Source organism: Terrapene carolina, unplaced genomic scaffold (genome assembly GCF_002925995.2).
Source record: "Terrapene carolina triunguis isolate 2854851 unplaced genomic scaffold, T_m_triunguis-2.0 Scaffold67, whole genome shotgun sequence".
Taxonomy (NCBI): Eukaryota; Metazoa; Chordata; order Testudines; family Emydidae; genus Terrapene; species Terrapene triunguis.
In genome coordinates, this window is record NW_020664418.1 from 11,981,675 (window position 1) to 11,999,505 (window position 17,831).

Here is a 17,831-nt window from a genome sequence, read left to right on the forward strand (position 1 = left end):
CCCCTGCAAGGATGGTCTGGGAGGCACCTGCTGCTCTCTGGGGCAGTAAAGCAAGCAGTGAGATTTCCACAGAGGGTGGCTTTTTTACCTGAATTTTCTGCAGGCCACAGAGCCGGAGCACACAGTCCAATTCCTCTTGCTCATACAGTGAGACAAGTAGTGACACCACCCGGTCAGACTGGCAGTCAGGCAGCATGGCCAGTTCTCGCACCTCCTGGAGCAGACAGACAAGAATAAACAAAAAAGCATTCTCAGCACAAGCCAAAGAAGCCCAGTAATTCACACACACCTGGCTACTCAAACCCAGCAGTATCTGGGGCTGGCCTTGCCCAGAGAGCTCTGGTTAAGGTAAATCCTGCATTTCCTAATACAAATGGGAACTGTAAGAGCACAGGGACAGTTTCTGAGCACTCACTTTTGTGCTGTTCTGGTGGCACAAAGCAGCCAGAGAACTGTAGGGCTTTTACCAGCAAAAAGATCATTTAAAAAAAAAAAAAGTACCTCCCTATTTGATGTTACCTGCCCTCCCGTAACAGGGTGTCTGGAATATGCTGGCCTGCTATGAGGGATCATGAGGCCCTCTGGTGGGACGTTCCAGCAACTACAACAGCCTGCTATTTTCTCCAAATTCATGAGTAATGTCTGCGCAACCCATCAGCAAGCCTCCCAGCCCAGGTTAGCAGGGCTTGCGCTGGTGTGCTAAAAATAGCTGTGTAGACAGTGTTCTGATGTTGCAGCTTGGTCTGAAGCCCACCCCACTCCCTAGGCTTCAGAGCCTGACCTCCAGCCCAAGCTGCAACTTCAAAGCGCGATCTGCACAGCTATTTTTAGAGAACTAGTGTGAGCCCCGCTAACCCGAGTCTGTCAACCTGGGCTGGGAAGCTCACTGACATGGGCTGTGTAGAGGTACCAGATCCTTAGGTGTGCTTGCTGGCTGCAAGAGCTGCCAAATGGCCCGGGAACCTCCCCCGAGCCAAGTGTGAACGGCTGTGGCATACAGCTGGTGTACGGGCTTGTTCCCCACAAAAGCCCCCTGCAGTCAGTGTACAGGGATGGGACTGACGCTGCACTGACCCTAGCCTAGCTGTTCAATGCCATGTGGCCATTGCAGAACAGCCTTCAGAATGGAGCAGGGTGTGTAAAAAGTGACACTAGCAGCAAGACAGAACAAGTGGGCATGTCACACCAACTTTCACATCCGCTCTGATCTCCCATCTGTGCATGTGGGGAGCTTTGGAGTCTTGGCAAGGGCTTGGTGCACTGGCGCTGAAGCTCCTGAATTCAGTCCCTGCTGCTAACAGGCATGTCTGTACATGAAGGGCTAGTGACAGCAGGAGGGTTTGCTGCACGAACAGAAGCAATCGGTGACCTAGCTTCCGTTATCGTGATTAAGGCTTCTTTTTGGAGGAACCTGATAAATGCAAATACCTTGGAGATTGGAGTACTACAAACCAATCTGACCTGAAGATGCATCTATTTCCAAGTACTTGGTGCATCAGAGACATGCAGATGGGAGGGAGCTCAGAAAAGAGCAACAATGGTTGAGGCAAAGAGTTAGGAGGAAACATTAAAGGGCAGCATTCTTGCTGGTGCGGGGAGAGCATAGCATTGTAAAGGAGTGGAGTTCCACACCCAGTCCAACCCCCTGGTCAGTTACTTCAAACCATCTGAAATTGTTCCTCGGGGCTGCACTGTTCTGTATTTGGTCTCAGGTGGAAGGTGACTAGGCTATGTCTTCTCTGCTGAATTAGCTCAAGTTAACTCTTTGAGTTAGCTTTGCTCAAGTGAGAGCAGCCACACTGTGACCCAGCACTGGAGCTGCACAGAGCGACTGGATTAGCAACACAGTATTTGTATGACAAGCATAGAGTAGCTGCGTCTGCACTGCGTTAGTAGCTCCAGCATCAGCAGCACTCGAGCTCCAACCCCCAACCCCCGATGGGCTAGCTCACGCGAGTTTAAAGCACCATTGAACTCAAATTAGAGATTTGTCTATGTGCATGGCAGTTTGGTTGGGGTCAGAGGTGAAAGTAAGCCGGTACGGGCCGGTACGGAGGACCGGTAAGAAAAGGAGACTGGCTGAGGGAGGGAGAAGCCTGTCCCCTGAATAAGAAAGGTTTAAACTCAGCTGTTCCCTGCGCCCCCGGGGTTAGGAGCCGTTTCTAGCATCCTTGTTAATTTCACTCACAGTTGCTGGGGGGAGGGTGTGTGTGACCATGGCAGGGGCAGTTCTTTTCTGCCCCCGGGATGAGGGGATCTCCTATACACAAAAAATACAATCAAAATCAGGAACCATTTCCAAGTTCAAATCTATCCCATTCTCTCCTCAGCAGAGGATCATGGTTGTGATGTCCAAACTGCTTGCAGATCCTCTTTGAAATGTTACTGTTTAAAAAAAAAAAAAACATGGAGAACATGGTGGGAAGATGTGTCATGATGATCAGGGTTTATTTGGGCAAAAGCAATTTTGCTAAAGCAACTAAAGATTCACAGGGAAAGCAAATAGCCCCCATAGACAAAACCGCAAAGGGATTGGAGAGGAAAACTGGATATTCAGGGAAATTATTGTGCCTCCTTTGAAAGAAATAGTAGTTTTCATTCCACCCTCTTTATATATTGATTTAAACACCTGAAATGTCCTTAGGACATCAGGTGCAATCTCAGATCTCTTTTTGTTTTGTCCTGCCTGCAGAATGCAGAGGCTGAAATTGACAAAACTTTCTCTAAATATCTTGTATATTTCATGAAGGCTATTCCAGTTGTCCTTTATTCACCCCTGCCTTCCCCTACTACTAGCCACCCATTGGTGTGCCCCCTGCACTCTTTTATGTGCCTGGAAGGTGGGGCGCTGGTGGGCATGGTGCAACACAGTCCCTTGCCCCTCTGGCTCCCTCCCTGGCTGGCTGGCTATGGTTTTTGCCTTGGTTACTTACTCCTTGGCAGACCCAACCCAGCGGCACCTGCTGGCTCTCTGCAGGCAGCAGCCCACAGGGGCCGGTTGCTGGGGTCGCTGCGGGTCGGCGGCAGGCTGCAGATGCATTGTTTGAGACACATTCATACACATACACATACATACTGTATGTATTACTATCCTGTGGGGAGGGCGCCGGTGCCCTTTTGAGGGATGGGGGGACAGGGGAGACAGTATTTCTGCTGCTCACACCTCAGGAACTTCTGTAAGAGGCAAGGTCTGGCTGGGCACTGCCAGCACATCTGTGGGCACCCAGCTTTTGGGTTGCTGCTTAATGGTGTCCCCAGGAAAACTTCCAGTCTCAGCAGCTGCTGTTCTCTCTTCCAGCTGTGGGAGGGAGCCGCCCAGGAGACAGGGGAGGAGATGGAGGTCTGGGGGGCATGCGGCAGCAACAACACAAGCAATAGGGGGTGGCAGGTGGGGGCTGCAGCTCCAACAGGAACCACAGCAAAGCTGCCCCAGCCCACGGCTCAGTCCTGGCATGTGGAAGGTGTGAGTGGGCCAGCCCAGCGGGGGCAAGAAAGGGGCATCCTTGGGAAGGACTGGATGGAGCAAAGCATCCTTATAGCAACTCCCACATTGGGCCATACAGCTGCTCTTGTTGCTCTCCCTGTTGTCGTGCCATGCCTCGAGATGAATGTGCTGCACGTCGGCCCTTTCCAAGCCACAATTTCACATATGGCATGGGATTCCACTGAGTATAAGGAGGTCCCACGCATGAAATGAATAGCAAGTCCGCCACATGACGAGTGGTAAGTGCAGTCCGTTTCACTGTAATGTTGTTGTTCATCTCACTGAATCCCCTTTCGCAGTCAGCATTGCTTGCAGCAAGGGTGTCCACTGCAAGGACGAGTTTTTTAAGTTTACCAGGAATGTTTTTTCCTCCAAAAGCCTTGAATTCAACAAATCCCAAGTGTGTTTCCTGTTGATTGATTCTCAGTTGATCAGCCAATGCTCTTATTTCCTTTTCTCCGAAATGGGGATTCTCTGGGGGTACCGTATGGCACTCAAAAGCTAACTTTGGAACATCCACATGAATGTCTTCCTGGGAAAACAAAATCTTCTTGTCTTGCTTCACAGATCTAAATCTACTCTGATCCAGATATATTCTAAATATATATGTACAGTATGGATGGATCTCTCAAAAAAGATAGCTCTTCAGTATAGGAGTTGGACCAACGAACAGGCCCCTGGGGAAGGACGGACTCCATTAAGCAGCACACATTAAGCAGAAGTTCCTGAGGTGTGTTAGCCCAGAAACACTTGTCTCCTCCCCTCCACCCCCTAAAAGGGCACTGGCACCTTCCCCACAGGACAGTAATACATACAGTATGTATGTGTATGAATGTGTGTGTCACAAACAATGCAGCTGCAGCCTGCTGCCGACTGCCCCGACCCCAGCAACCGGCCCCTACTATTGTATTATAGTAGTATTGGAGATCCCCTCATCCAGGGGGCAGAAAAGAACTGCCCCTGCCATGGTCACACACACCTTCCCCCCCCCCCAACAACTGGGAGTGAAATTAACAAGGATGCCAGAAACGGCTCCTAACCCCGGGGGCTGAACTGCCCAGGGAACAGTTGAGTTTAAAGATTCTTATGCAGGGGGCAGGCTTCTCCCTCCCTCAGCCAGTCTCCCTGCTGCAAGCTAGAGGGAAGCCCCTGCAGCCTAAGTGCCAGGCAGGGAGAAAGCAGGGAGCCTAGCGTCGGCAGCCTGGCTGGAGGAGGAGGGAAGACATGGAGAAAAATGTGACAGTGAGTTTTCACTTTTTCAGACTTATTCCAATATTAAAGTTTTATTACAGACAGTATTTTTAGTAGTAGTAGCAGTTTTATTTTCTATATCTATGTCATTCAATGGGAGGGATCCATGAAGTACGTAGGAGAGGTGGGTTGCTTGCGATTGGACCATATGGGTAAGAAATGTAAATTACTTTCACCCCTGCCCAAACCCCAGGGCTCTCAGCCGCCTCTGCAGCTGGTAGCTCTGGGGGTGATTTAAAGGGCCCGGGGCTTCTAGCTTCAGCCGGATCCCCGAGCCCTTTAAATCCTGATTTAAAAGCCCCGGGATTTAAAGGCCCCACCCCTTCCGGTAGAGGCCACGCCTCTTCCAGTTGAGGCCCCGCCCCCTCTGCAGGACTATGGAGTACAGGTAAGTCCTTTAAGTTACTTTCACCCCTGGTTGGAGTAACAGCAGAGTTATACCTGGAGCTAACTCTGCTGTGAAGACAGGCTGTTAGTCTGGAATAGAACAAAAGGAATATTCCACCCCACGCGTTCTCCTTCGATCACAGCCCATTTGCACTTCACAGCCACTAGCCACTACTTCCACCTCCCTCCCTCACACTGAACCCCAATCCTCAAGCTGCTCTTGCCCAGGTCTCTAATGATCAGTTTCTGGTCAGATCTCAAGGCCTCTGCACCACCTTCACCTCAACTTCGCTGTTGCTTTTGACATGTTATCGTCTTCTCTTCTCTTGCCATTTGTAATCCTGTATTCTCCTGGCTCACTGCCCTCCTCCCTCCCCACCAGCATTTCCTTCGGTGTCTCTCCAGTCAGCTCCTTCCCTGCCATTTCCTTGCTGGCATGCATTACCCAGTCTGTAATGGCTACCTTGTGAGTGTTTGGCTTTGCAATCTAATGAACACCCTTAGCAGACAGCCTCGTTGTACATCATAAATTTTCCAGCTGTTAAAAATGATGATACTCCATCCCCAAGACATGAACAATCACAACCTTGACCCCTATACTTACATGATACACCTCTTCTCCCTATCCTCTATCCGTCTGTCTGTCGCCTCTCGTGGGGAAGGCTTGTCCCTCATTTTGTGTTTGTAAAGTGCCCAACAGATGGCCCAGTGAGTAGGGTCCCAGTTTAGGACTAAAGACACCATCATTCAATCCCCTGATCTCCTACAGACTTCCTGTGTACCCGTGAGCAAGCCATTTAATCTCTCTGTACACTGGGGACAGCAGCACTGCCCTAACCCACGGGAGGCAGCAAGGATAACGACGTTAAAGATTATGATGTGCTTTGAGAGCGGCTGATGAAAAGGGCTAAGTATTATAATACTGTGGGCACTGCTAGAATCTATATAACCAGATTCCAGGATTTGCCTGGGAGTCACTCTGAAGCCGCAAACAGCTGAGTCAGTGCGGAGTGATGGAAACAGTTGCAGGCATGGTTGTGTTGACTAACGTATGCTGGCTACCATATAAATATATTAATAACATGTATCATCCACACCATATGCATATAAGTATATATTAAGTACAAACATTGTAACAGCGATATAGCCTAAACTGGCCAATACGATAATCCTGTTCACTTATGCTAAGTATCCCATAACACTTTGCATTAGCTGAAGTAAGCTTTGGCTTAAGTAGACAGGAAAACTGTCAGTATCAGGACATATCATTGTTCCCTAATTGCAACAGAAAGTGAGTTTCACAAACTTATTTATCCTGTTATCAGGGCCGGCGCTTCCATTTAGGCGACCTAGGGCACCAGGATTTGGGGGGGCGGCATTTTGCTGCCCTTGGCGGCAATTCGGCAGTGGGGGGTCCTTCCGCGCTCCGGGTCTTTGGCGGCAATTCTGCGGCGGGTCCTTCACTCGCTCCGGGACCCGCCGTCAAAGTGCCCCGAAGACCGGGAGCGCGGAAGGACCCCCGCCGCCGCCGAATTGCCGCCGCCGACCAGGAGTGCTGAAGGATCCCCGCCTAGGGCGCCAAAAACCCTGGTGCCGCTCCTGCCTGTTATGCAGGTGTAAGAAGCAGATGGGCAGATGCCCTGTCCCACATGGATGAACTTGCGGAGTCATGCACAACACCACATTCAACCATCCTTAAGCCATCTCCCTTTGTCCTAGGACCAATGGACAGGGACCTAATGTCACTCATTCAATCGCTGCTGCCTCACAACCCCTTTGCCACCCAGCCCTGCCAGCCCTTGGGTGATGCGGACCCCAGGCCGGTTCAGAGTTGCGGTTGCAGGATGGAATTCAGTACTGCGGAGAACGCATTTCTGTTCCAGACTGCCAGCCTAGACGCAAGGGTCTCAAAGTATGTCATGAGTCCCAGCTCGCCAAACTAAAACCAGGAACTTGGTTTTGTGAAATTTCTGGTGGCCGGGTATACACTCGTATGTCAGGAAATACACTGACTCCTGCTGTGATCTGTGTTCCCGGGCCAAGAACCCTTGTGGAAAGGCAACTGGTCTTCAGTCCATATGCACTCTCTCTCAGCCCTGGTCTACTGTGTCCCTGGATTTCATAGCAGAACTACCCCACTCCCAGGGATGTACAATTGGGTTGGTTGCCATTGATTACTTGACCAAAGTGGCATGTTTTATTCCCTCTTGTGCAGTTCCCGTTGCCCTGGAAACCACCCACCTCTTTCTTGAACACATCCTTTGGTTCCACGGACTATTGACTGGCATTGTGTCAGACCAAGTGCCACAGTTTGTCTTCCATTTCTGATGAGACCTCTACAACCCCTTGGGGGTAGAACACCCTGAACTGCCCTACTCTCCTGGCTGATGTAATAGCCATTACAAACGCTACCTTTGTTGAAAGGTGTAACAGAGAGCAAGTTGCTAGAGGCTCAAAAGGGGGGACCCATCAGCTTTGATAAGTCCCAAAGTAGGATTGCTTCTCGACAGAGTGTGAGGACCAGACTCCTCCTATGGCAGCCATACTGCCGGTCAGCACCAATACATGATCCCACTCCCTGATGTGGGGAAGAAATGCCCTGCAAGCTAAAAGTGTAGGCCATAGCTCCCTGATCTTTATATGCAGACTGAGATCTGGGGGAGACCAAAAACCTTGTGTTTGCAGATGTCCCAGGTGAGCCCCCCCTCCCCCAGCTCTGAGGCATCCGTGACTACGGTAAGCAAGTGCTGAGGTGGGGCGAAAGGAACTCCCCTACGTACATGGATTGGCTTAACCAACAATTTAGGGTGGATAAGATGAGACTTGGTACGTGCACTAGCATGTCTATGTGGTGCCTTCTTGGAGAATACACCTCTGCCATCCCCCTAAGGGGGTCTGAGGCACCTAAGTGTATGCAGCTGTCTTAAACAGTTCCTCACTGTGGTAAGAGGATAAGCCTTTAAGTCCTGAATGAGGCTTTGCATTGCAAGAATCCTTCTCTGTGGTAGCCAGGCCCTGGCGGCTGATGAGTCCAGGACCGCTCCAACAAATTCTGTTTTCTGTACTGGGGCCAGGATTGACTTGTCTGTGTTGATTTTCAGGCTGGGCGCATTGAAGGTGAATGGACTATGCAGATACTGGACACCACCTATGACCTGGATCGACCTCTAATCAGCCACTCATCCAGGTAAGGGAATCCGTGAGAGACCAAAGGGGAGGACTGTGAACAGATAATGGTGGCTGCCCACAGTGAATCTTAGATAATTTCTGTGGCCCTGCTAAATTGCCAGATGAAAGTAGGTGTCCTTTAAGTCAAGAGCAGCATACCAGTCCCCTGGCTCCAGGGAAGGAATAATGGAAGTCAAAGTGACCATCTGGAATTTTGATTTTAGGAACTTGTTTACCTGCCTTAGATCTAACATAGAAGGTAAAAGGAGGTCTCAGGCCTATGTCAGGAAGTATTGTGAGTAAAACCCCCTTCCCCTGAACAAAACAGGAACCTCCACCACAGCTCCTACAAGGAGAAGCAATTGTACCTCTTGCAGAAGTACTTTCTTGTGAGAGGGTTCCCTGGAGAGGGCCAGGGAAGGGGACAGGAAGATGGGACAAAAATAAAATGGAGCAAATATCCCACTTCCACTGTGCTTAGAACCCACCAATCAGTTGTGATGTGGGTCCACGCATGACAGAAGTGGGACAGACAGACAGACAGAATTGGAACAAAAAGGGATGGCCCTCTCGGAATGCGTAGGCTGCTCTCAACCTGCCCATCAAAATGAGCTCTCGGAAAATGCTGCCTGCCTCGATGAACCAGCAGCTGCAGCCACAGAAGGAAGTCACCGTTTGTAACCTCTGCTCCTTCTCCTTAGTAGGTCGCAGGATGGAGAGTAAATCCCTGAAAATGCTGAGACCGCTGAGAGCAGAACATCTTCCTCTTTGCTGCTGTAAATGCCCAGGGATTTTAGGGTTGCTCTAGAATCCTAGAGACTATGCAGAGTCTCGTCTGTTTTTCTGAAAAGAGTGACAGTCCCTCGAAGGGTAAGTCCTGAACTGTCTGTTGCAACTCTGAAGGGAGGTCAGACAAATGCACCAGGATAGTGCCTCATTGCAATGGCCAAGGCCATGCTGCAGAATCTGCTGCATTGAGACCCGCTTGTAGAGCCATTCTGTTGACCAACTTGCCCTCCTCTGTCGAAGTGAGGAATTCTTGTCCCACCTCCTCTGGGAGCTTGTCTTTACAATTAGAAACTGTATCCCACAGAGTGAAATTGTAACGTCCCAGCAAAGCTTGCTGGCTTGCAATGCAAAGCTGTAACCTACCTGTGGAATAAAGCTTCCCTAAACAACTCCATCTTCTTGTCCTCTTTATTCTTTGGGGTTGAGGCCTCGTGCCCCTGCTGTTCCTTTTCATTGGCTGCTGCAACTACAAGGGTGCCTGGAGGAGGATGGTTATACAAGTGCTTGAACCCACAGGAGGGGACATAGTACCTTTTCTCCACTAGTCACCAGAGGCAGGGAAGCTGGGGTCTGCCAGAGGATCTTGGCAGGTTCTAAAATAGCCTCATTTAGTGGCAACTAGTGGAATTTCTTCTGGACCTTCTTCTGGACCTCCTCAGCAACTCCTGATGGGTACTAAAATCTCCTGGAGGTGGACAGATAGGCTCTGCCACACCTTCCTCATCAGGAGATGAGGAAGAGGATGCTAATGGTACCACAGGCTGATGCAGCTCCTGGCCCTCCTGCAGTTGCTTGTGAGAAGGATCCTGACTCTGCCCGGAGCCACGCTTGGTACCGACTATATGATACTTGTGGTGATGATGCTCCCGACACCCAGTAGATGGAAACCCGGGCAGGCAGGTGGCGTAACCCTCCTGATGAGATTAGCTATGCTGGGATACGTAGAACCCCCCTTCAGAATCTGATTAGGAAGATGCTTTTTCTTGATACCAAGGTGGCGCCGTACCTGTCAGTACCGGAGAAGGCTCAGACGGTGAAGAAAGGTACTCGTGGGGGAATTCTGCACCAAAAAATTAAAAATTCTGCGCACAGTATTTTCAAATTCTGCAAAATTCTGCATATTTTATTTGTCAAAATAATGCAATTACTCTGGTTTCAATTATGTTGGTAATTTATTTAAACTACAATACAATGGATGGAGAATGGGAGTGGGGAGCATTGGAGGAAATCCCCAAATCCTCTTGCCTAATAGTAATGTAACTAGCTTTGACCCTTTATTTCTAGATATTAGTCAACAATTGTATGCAGCCATATGCTCAGTGTTAAATCATAGGCAACTGAAGAGCAAGTGAGGGCTGAGGAATCAAACTCACAATTTATACTGGCTACTGACCATCTCCAGAAAGGTCAGTAGCAAACAGTTCATGGAGTATATTTTGATAGGAAAATTTTTCAGTCCAAAAATTTCGACCAATTCTAATCACTAAAGCACCATAAGCATTTATAAGGCCATACTGTCCTTTACGCCACTCTGGCCTTAAAACTTTTACACCTGTTTTATACTCCTGGGGAAATTCACAAAGACAATGGGAACAATTCACTAAGCAGGCAGGCTGCTACATTCTGCTCTGAGGGGAACAGAGCTTGCCCCACACTTACCTCCTCAGAAACACCCTGAAGCTCTTCCCCTCCATGCCAAGTGTGCTGCAATAGTGAGTGAGAGGGACAGTGTGTCTGTCTGTCTGTCTGTCTCTCTCTCTCTCTCATTCTCACACACACACACGACTGCCCGCCCTCCCCCGGAGGTGATTTACATCTCTACCAGCTGCTCTGGGTGCCCAAAGAAACTTGTCTGCACTGCCGGGGATGGGCATGTGACTGCTCTTGTGCCTTTCCCTTTGCTTCCCTGTCAGAAGTCATTTTTCTGCAGGTAAGCAAAAAAATCTGTGGGTGACATGAATTGTGCGCATGCGCAGTGACACAAAATTCTCTCAGGAGTAAGAAAGGGGAGCAGGAGATATCATCTGTGGTTTTCCCCTAGATGGTGCCAGCCTCACTGGTATCTGGATGACCACATCTGGAGGAGGTGCTCAGTGTGGAGATGAAGGCGTCAGAGGTGGTACCCCAGACACTGGTGCCAGGTGAGATTCTTGAACCACAGGTGACATCAGCACTGAGAGGTTCAGCAACTCTCTTGCATCCTCAAATGCCTCAGGAGTAGAAGCTACTGGGAAGCTGCTCTGCAGTATGAAGAGTATGAACATGAAGAGATGTTGAGGCAAGTCCATCGGGAGCCAGTCTCGACAGGCCCCATTGGGCTCTGAAGTCAATGAACTCCCCTGGTTAGAGGTGTGCTGTGGGGAGTGCTTCCTCGTAGAATGCCTTCAAGACCTTAGCAGAGTCAACCTCTTTGAATCCCTCAATGACCCTGATATTGAATCCAATTTCCAATGCCTCTTCTTCAGTAACGGAGATGCCGATCTGCCCCTCAGTACCAGTAGTGCCAGAGGTGTGCTACTGACCGACGCCGAGGTGCTCAGAGCCCAGAGTAGAGGGCTCAAATGGAGGTTGCAGCACCGACTCCAAGAGCAGATATTTTAATCTGACTGCTCTGTCTTTTTTCCAATGGGGCCTAGAGCCCTTACAAATGCTGCACTTCTCACTCACTGTAGCGGGGCGGTTACCCTGCTCCAGCCCTGAAGGGGTTAAAACAGCTCTGGGAAAGGGCTTCCCCTGGGAGCCAATAGACTAGGCTGATTGGGGAAGCAGCCACAGCTGGGGCCACACCCCAATCAGGCCACGGCTGGCCCTATAAAAGGCCAGTGAGCCAGGAGCTGAAAGTCTCTCTTTAGCAGTGGAGAGAGAAGGACTTGGCTGCCTTGGAGCTGAGCAGGGTGCCTGAGGTGGAGCAGGGCTGGGGAAAGGCCAGAGGAGCTGGGGAGCTCCAGGCTGGAAAACCCCCAGGCTGCAGGCCTTGGGAAAGGCCGGGAAGGGTGCTGGGGTTGCAGAGGTGCAGCCCAGGTTAGGCAAAGGCAGCAGGTCCAAACCCCCCTTACCGATGAGGAGTGGTATAGACTGCAGTCTGCCCCAGTGAGCAAGGGCTAGATGATGACTGGCAGTAGCCACTGAGGCAAGGTGGGGGTAGAGAGTTGGGGGTTCCCCTGGGTGAGGAGACCCAGAGAGTGGGGGTACTGCCAGAGGGCAGCACCCAAGGTAAAGGGGCACCGGGGTCCGGGAGGGACACAGGGGCCAGCGGCAAGTGGGACATCAGCCAGCAGAGGGCACTCTGGAGCTGGAGAGCTAATTCCCAGGACAACCAGCAGGAGGCGCTGTGATGGTGAGTTGTCGCATCGCTACACTCACATGAGCCTCCCCCAAGTATTTAAGGGAGCTGGAGTGTGGGTCGCTATTCAGCATAGCCTTGTCGCAAGAGTGTCAGGGCTTGAAACCCCGAAAGCGTGGCTTACATCTGGTACCGGGGTGAGTCCCCCACACTGGGTGCTGGAACCCACAGAAACAACAAAAACAATGTTTTGTTTACTAAGAAACTAACTAATTGACTGACTAACTACACTAATGATACAAAGGTGCTATATGCAGATAACAGGAAAGATTTTCAGGAGTAAGGCCAGGGAGCTCCAACAACCATCATTGGCCACAGGAAGGAACTGAGGAGGGTCTGGTGTAGGTCGGCCCTTTATGCCTACACGATGTGTGTGAGGCAGCAGAGGGCACTCAAGCTGTCCCAAAAAGTACTGCTATAGGTAAAAACTCTCTGACAACTGTGCACGGGAGCACAGACAGCCCTACAGTGGAATGGACATGTGCGATCACTTGAAGAAGAATGTAATTTCACCTGCTTGAATGTGACTCCGAGGTAAATCAGGAGACACTGGAAACACATTTACATAAAAGGTAAACAAAGCCTTGGTGTTGCACATCACCTCTGCATTTAGAACACTTGTTCTGTGGCTTGCACTGATGGAACCCAGAACAGCCTCAGGGGGATGCCCTGAGTCATCCGTCCTGATTGCTGCGAGGAGTGGAGGGCCATCCCTCCCAGTAGGTGTGAAATGGGCTTGTGTTGGTGCCAGTTGGGCCTGCTGCTGCTGTAGATGGCTAGCGCCTCCCACAAGGGGAGCACACTCCTGGGAAACGTTCCCCACACAGCACTTCAGCCCCTGCTCATGCACTGTCACTCAGCCCACACAGGCTCCTCCCTCTGGGAAGGGCATGGCACTGAGCTGTCTCCAGCAGCATCTGACATCCCTTCAGTGTCTCTGTGCCCAGGATACAGCATCAAGCCAGTCTGTGGTGCTCTGTCCCCATGCTGGAGCAAGTAGGGTCCAGGCACGGCTGATTCCTGCTGGCTACAGGATCCCAGGCAGACTCTCTTCCTCACTGAGTGAGCGTCCTTCGGCAGAGCAAAGACACCCAGATCCCCCACTTTATGATGGTCAGAAATACAATTCCCCAGAGGGCTGCCAGACAGACACTCTAGAAACAGAGTGATATGCCCATTCTGCAGCTCATTCCCAACCCGCCTTTCAACACACACTGCCCCTTGCCAGGCCCCTGAACACACCTACCCTGACAGCACTACCCCAGGCTTCCACCCACCCGCCCAAACACTCCCAGCTCCCCTCCCCACCATCCCAAATGTACATCCCACCCGCTCTACACACTGAGCCCCTCAGTCTCTCCTGGACATATACCCCCTCCCAAACCTTACCCACACAACACACGCCCCACCCACACTACACAACCCCCACCTGCACACCGTTCCTCCTTCCTGCCCAACCACTGGCATTACTATTTCTGCTGCCTTTTCAATCCTGCTGAAGGGAAGTTCAGGACACTGGCCTAAGGTCCCCAGCCAAAGACATGAAGGAGCTCACCGCGGGTCTGCAGAGCAGGAGTCGGATGTCGGTGACGTGCGGAGGGGGAGCCTGCAGCTTTGCACTCACGTGCATTACGTTAGAAAAGACCACCTGGAAGCGTAGCTCCACTTGGATGCCACATGGAAAAGTCAGTGTCTCCTTCAGCAACTCTGTAAGTGAAATCAGAGGAGTCGTCATTGCAGAGGCCAGAACACACAGCACAGCAAGCGCTCTCTGTCTCATTGCTGTGCCACTGCCAGCAGATGGGAATGATTCATAGATTCTAAGGGACCACTGTGATCACCTAGGCTGACCTCTGTAACACCGGCCAGAAAACTGCCCCACAATAATTCCTAGAGCAGACCTAACATCCACTCTTGACTGAAAAATTGTCAGTGATGGAGAATCCACCATGACCCTTGGGAAATTGTTCCAGGGGTTAATTACCCTTCCTGTTAAAAATGTATGCGGTATTTCCAGTCTGAATTTGTCTAGCTTCAACTTCCAGCCATTGTCTCATGTTAGACCTTTATCTGCTGGACTGAAGAGACCATCATGAACTATTTGTTCCCCGAGTAGGTATTTGTAGTGGGGTGGCTGCCCCACTCCAGTAAAGAGGGGTTAAAAGCAGCCCTGGAGAGGGCTGCGGCTCTGAAAGGTGGGCTGACTGGGAAAGCAGCCGCAGCTGTGGCCAGCTTAATCAGGGCCCAGCTGGCCCTTATAAGAGGGCTATGGGCCAGAAGGAGTGGCACTCTCTCTAGCTTCTTGGGAGAGAAGGAGCTAGCTGCTGGAGAAAGAAGGGTACCTGAAGTGGAGCAGGGCTGGGGAAGGGCAGAGGGAGCTGGGGAGCTCCAGCCTAGAAAAGCCCCAGGCTGCAGGCCTTAAAAAGGGCTTACAAAAAGGCACTGGGGCTGCAGAGGGGCAGCCCAGAGATAGGCAAAGGCAGCAGGTCCTAACCCTCTTGCTGATGATGAGTGGTTTAGAGACTGCAGTCTGCCCCAGGGAGCGGGGACTAGATGATGACTGGCAGTAGCCACTGAGGCAAGGTGGGTTTAGGGGGTTGTGGGTTCCCCAGGGAGGGGAGATCCAGACTGGGGGTTACTGCTGGGGCAGATCCCCAGGGCAAAGGGCACCGGGAGGGAGACAACGGCCTGCAGAGGGTGCTCCAGGCTGGAAGAGCTAATTCCCAGGACGACCAGCAGGAGGCGCCGTGCCAGTGAGACGTCACCCCGCCACAGTACTGTTTTAGGGTAAACTTGTAGGCCTCATTACCACCTGTGAGTTCAACTATAAGAAGTGAGTGTAAGTTCATAAGATGTCACAGGAACCTGGAACAGCAAATGTTAGTGGGGAAAGACATGAAAGGGAGACAAACAGACTGAGCTAGTCCGAACAAAAAGGACTCAAGGACTGTGTTAAGATCATTCTTGGTTTACCAAGCATGATTTTAACACAGTCCTTGAGTGTGAAACCAGAAATTAGTGAACCAAAGTTGGTGCTTTGGAAAAGAGACCTAATTAGTGGACAAAATAATGAGGGGATGGACTATTCTGCCCATCACTCCCTTTTGGGGTCCTTGAAGAAAAGAGACTTTGGGAGAAAAATTGGCTACTGGGATGAGATTCACAATCATGACTGCCACCCAAACCATCTCCTGGGACCCCTTCATCATCCTGATTCTGAGAGATGTCCTGACTGGGCAGGGCCAGAGAAAAGGACTCAGATGACATCACCACATCCACCAGCTCCAGCTGATTCCCAACCACCACCTGGGATGAAATGGGACTGGATCTTAATAATAATGACAGCTCCAGCCCATCTCAACTAACTTCTTCTCTGTTCTCCAAAAGGACAGTTATTACCAGCTTTGATACCATCTTAGAGACTGTCAGACATGAGGATTCTTCCTTCTAAAAACTCTCTCCAGCTAACAAAGGGAACAAGGTATACTGTTAAAAGGAAAGCCTTATTTAATACTTTATATTGTAAAGGCTTTAACTGTGTCCCCCTATTTTCTTTATCTTTAATAAAAGGTTAAAGGATTTTTAATGGTGTTTGCCATGGGACTAAGTAGGCTGAAGTCTCCGTAGACCAAACCCCAAGCCTTAACACTATTTAATGCTGGACAGTGACTGGGTTATGTTAATGCCTTTAGTCTTACATCTAAATTAATACAACAGTGCTTATAGATTGTAATCAAGTCACCCCTTAAGCATCTCTTTGTTAAGTTAAATAGATTGAGCTCCTTCCGTCTATCAATATAAGACATGTTTTCTAATGCTTTAATCATTCTGATGACTCTTCACTGAACCCTCTCCAATTTATTAACATCCTTCTTGAACTGTGAACACCAGAACTGGATGCAGTATTCCAGCAGCGGTCACGCCAGTGCCAAATACAGAGCTAAAATAACTTCTTTACTCCTACTTGAGATTCCCCTGTTTATGCATCCCAGGATTGCATTTGCCCTTTTGGTCACTGTGTTGCACCAGCTGATTATCCACTATGATCCTCAAATCTTTTTCAGAATCCCTATTTCCCAGGATAGAATCCCCCATCCTGTAAGTATGGCCTACATTCTTTGTTCCTAGATATGTGTGACAGATTATACCCCGGTGTTCACACCCTACATGTTGTTGTAATAATTTTTGTACAAGATATGCCTTATAAGGTATCATTTGAAAACTCGTATTTGCTGGTCAGTATCATCCTGATAAAATATGTGTGGCAACATTGTACGTAAAGTTATAACATTTCCCTGTATGATGTTATTAACACATGTTCCAAACCCCACAGCTCTGCTCAAACAGAGGTTGGCAAACAGGTCTGTCCTAAACAAAAGAATGTGGGTTCTGCTTAATTTGCCTTAAGCAGTAAACAGAGTCATCAAGACGAAGGGAAACAAAGGACGCTCACAGGTGAGAAAAAGGGAACATCCTTCCACATAGACTCTCTGCCTTCTAGTGCCAAGCCGGAAATGTTTTTCAAGAGAGGGACTGAAACTTTAAAAAGAAGGAACAAATACCCCCAGGCACCCTCCCTCTCTCTGCCTGCCCATCACATTCACTACAATTGAAGCAACAAAGGAAGCAGTCATTGGACTCTGGGGGATGGGTACTGGTCAGTAAGACTGCTGAAAGAAAGCACATGGTGAGAAATTTTGCATGAATCTGATACAGTTTGTTAGGTATTAGTAAACATTTTATCTTTTTATCATTTTATCTGACATGCATCCGACGAAGTGGGTATTCACCCACGAAAGCTTATGCTCCAATACGTCTGTTAGTCTATAAGGTGCCACAGGACTCTCTGCTATTTTATCTTTATTTTCCTTGTAACCATTTCTGACTTTTATGCCTCATGACTTGTCCTCACTTAAAATCTCTCTTTGTAGTTAACAAACTTGTTTTACTGTTTTATCTAATCCAATATGTTTAAACTGAAGTGTCTGAATAACTATTTGAGATAATAATCTGGTGCATTATTCTCTTTAAGGAATAACGGACTTAAAATATTTTGTACTGTCCACAAGAGGGCTAGGCAGAACACAACATACATTTCTGGGGGGAAATATGAGTCTGAGGGTGTGTTGAGGTCACCCTGCAGTATAACCAAGGCTGGTGAGAGCCAGAGTATAACTCAAGTATGGCTGGCAGACTGCAGACACACACAGATACTTCGGGTGTGACTTCCATGCTGGTGACTGTTTGTGAGTGACCCAGGTGGAAGATACTTTAGCAAGGCATTGTAGGAACATAAGAACGGCCATACTGGGTCAGACCAAAGGTCCATTTAGCCCCAGTATCTTGTCTTCCGACAGTGGCCAATGCCAGGTGCACCAGAAGGAATGAACAGAACAGGTAATCATCAAG

At 49.6% G+C, this 17,831-nt stretch overlaps 1 protein-coding gene across 1 annotated transcript in view; it reads right to left on the reverse strand.

Moving 5' to 3' along the window:
* LOC112113969 (mucosa-associated lymphoid tissue lymphoma translocation protein 1-like) overlaps positions 1-17,831 on the reverse strand; it is a 59,938-nt gene that overhangs the window by 6,662 nt on the left and 35,445 nt on the right. The window contains exons 12-13 of the mRNA XM_024210456.1: positions 13,978-14,129; positions 89-214 (exon numbers count right to left, since the gene is read on the reverse strand). Of these exons, the coding sequence (XP_024066224.1) occupies positions 89-214; positions 13,978-14,129 (278 nt within the window). The remainder of the gene's footprint in view (positions 1-88; positions 215-13,977; positions 14,130-17,831) is intronic.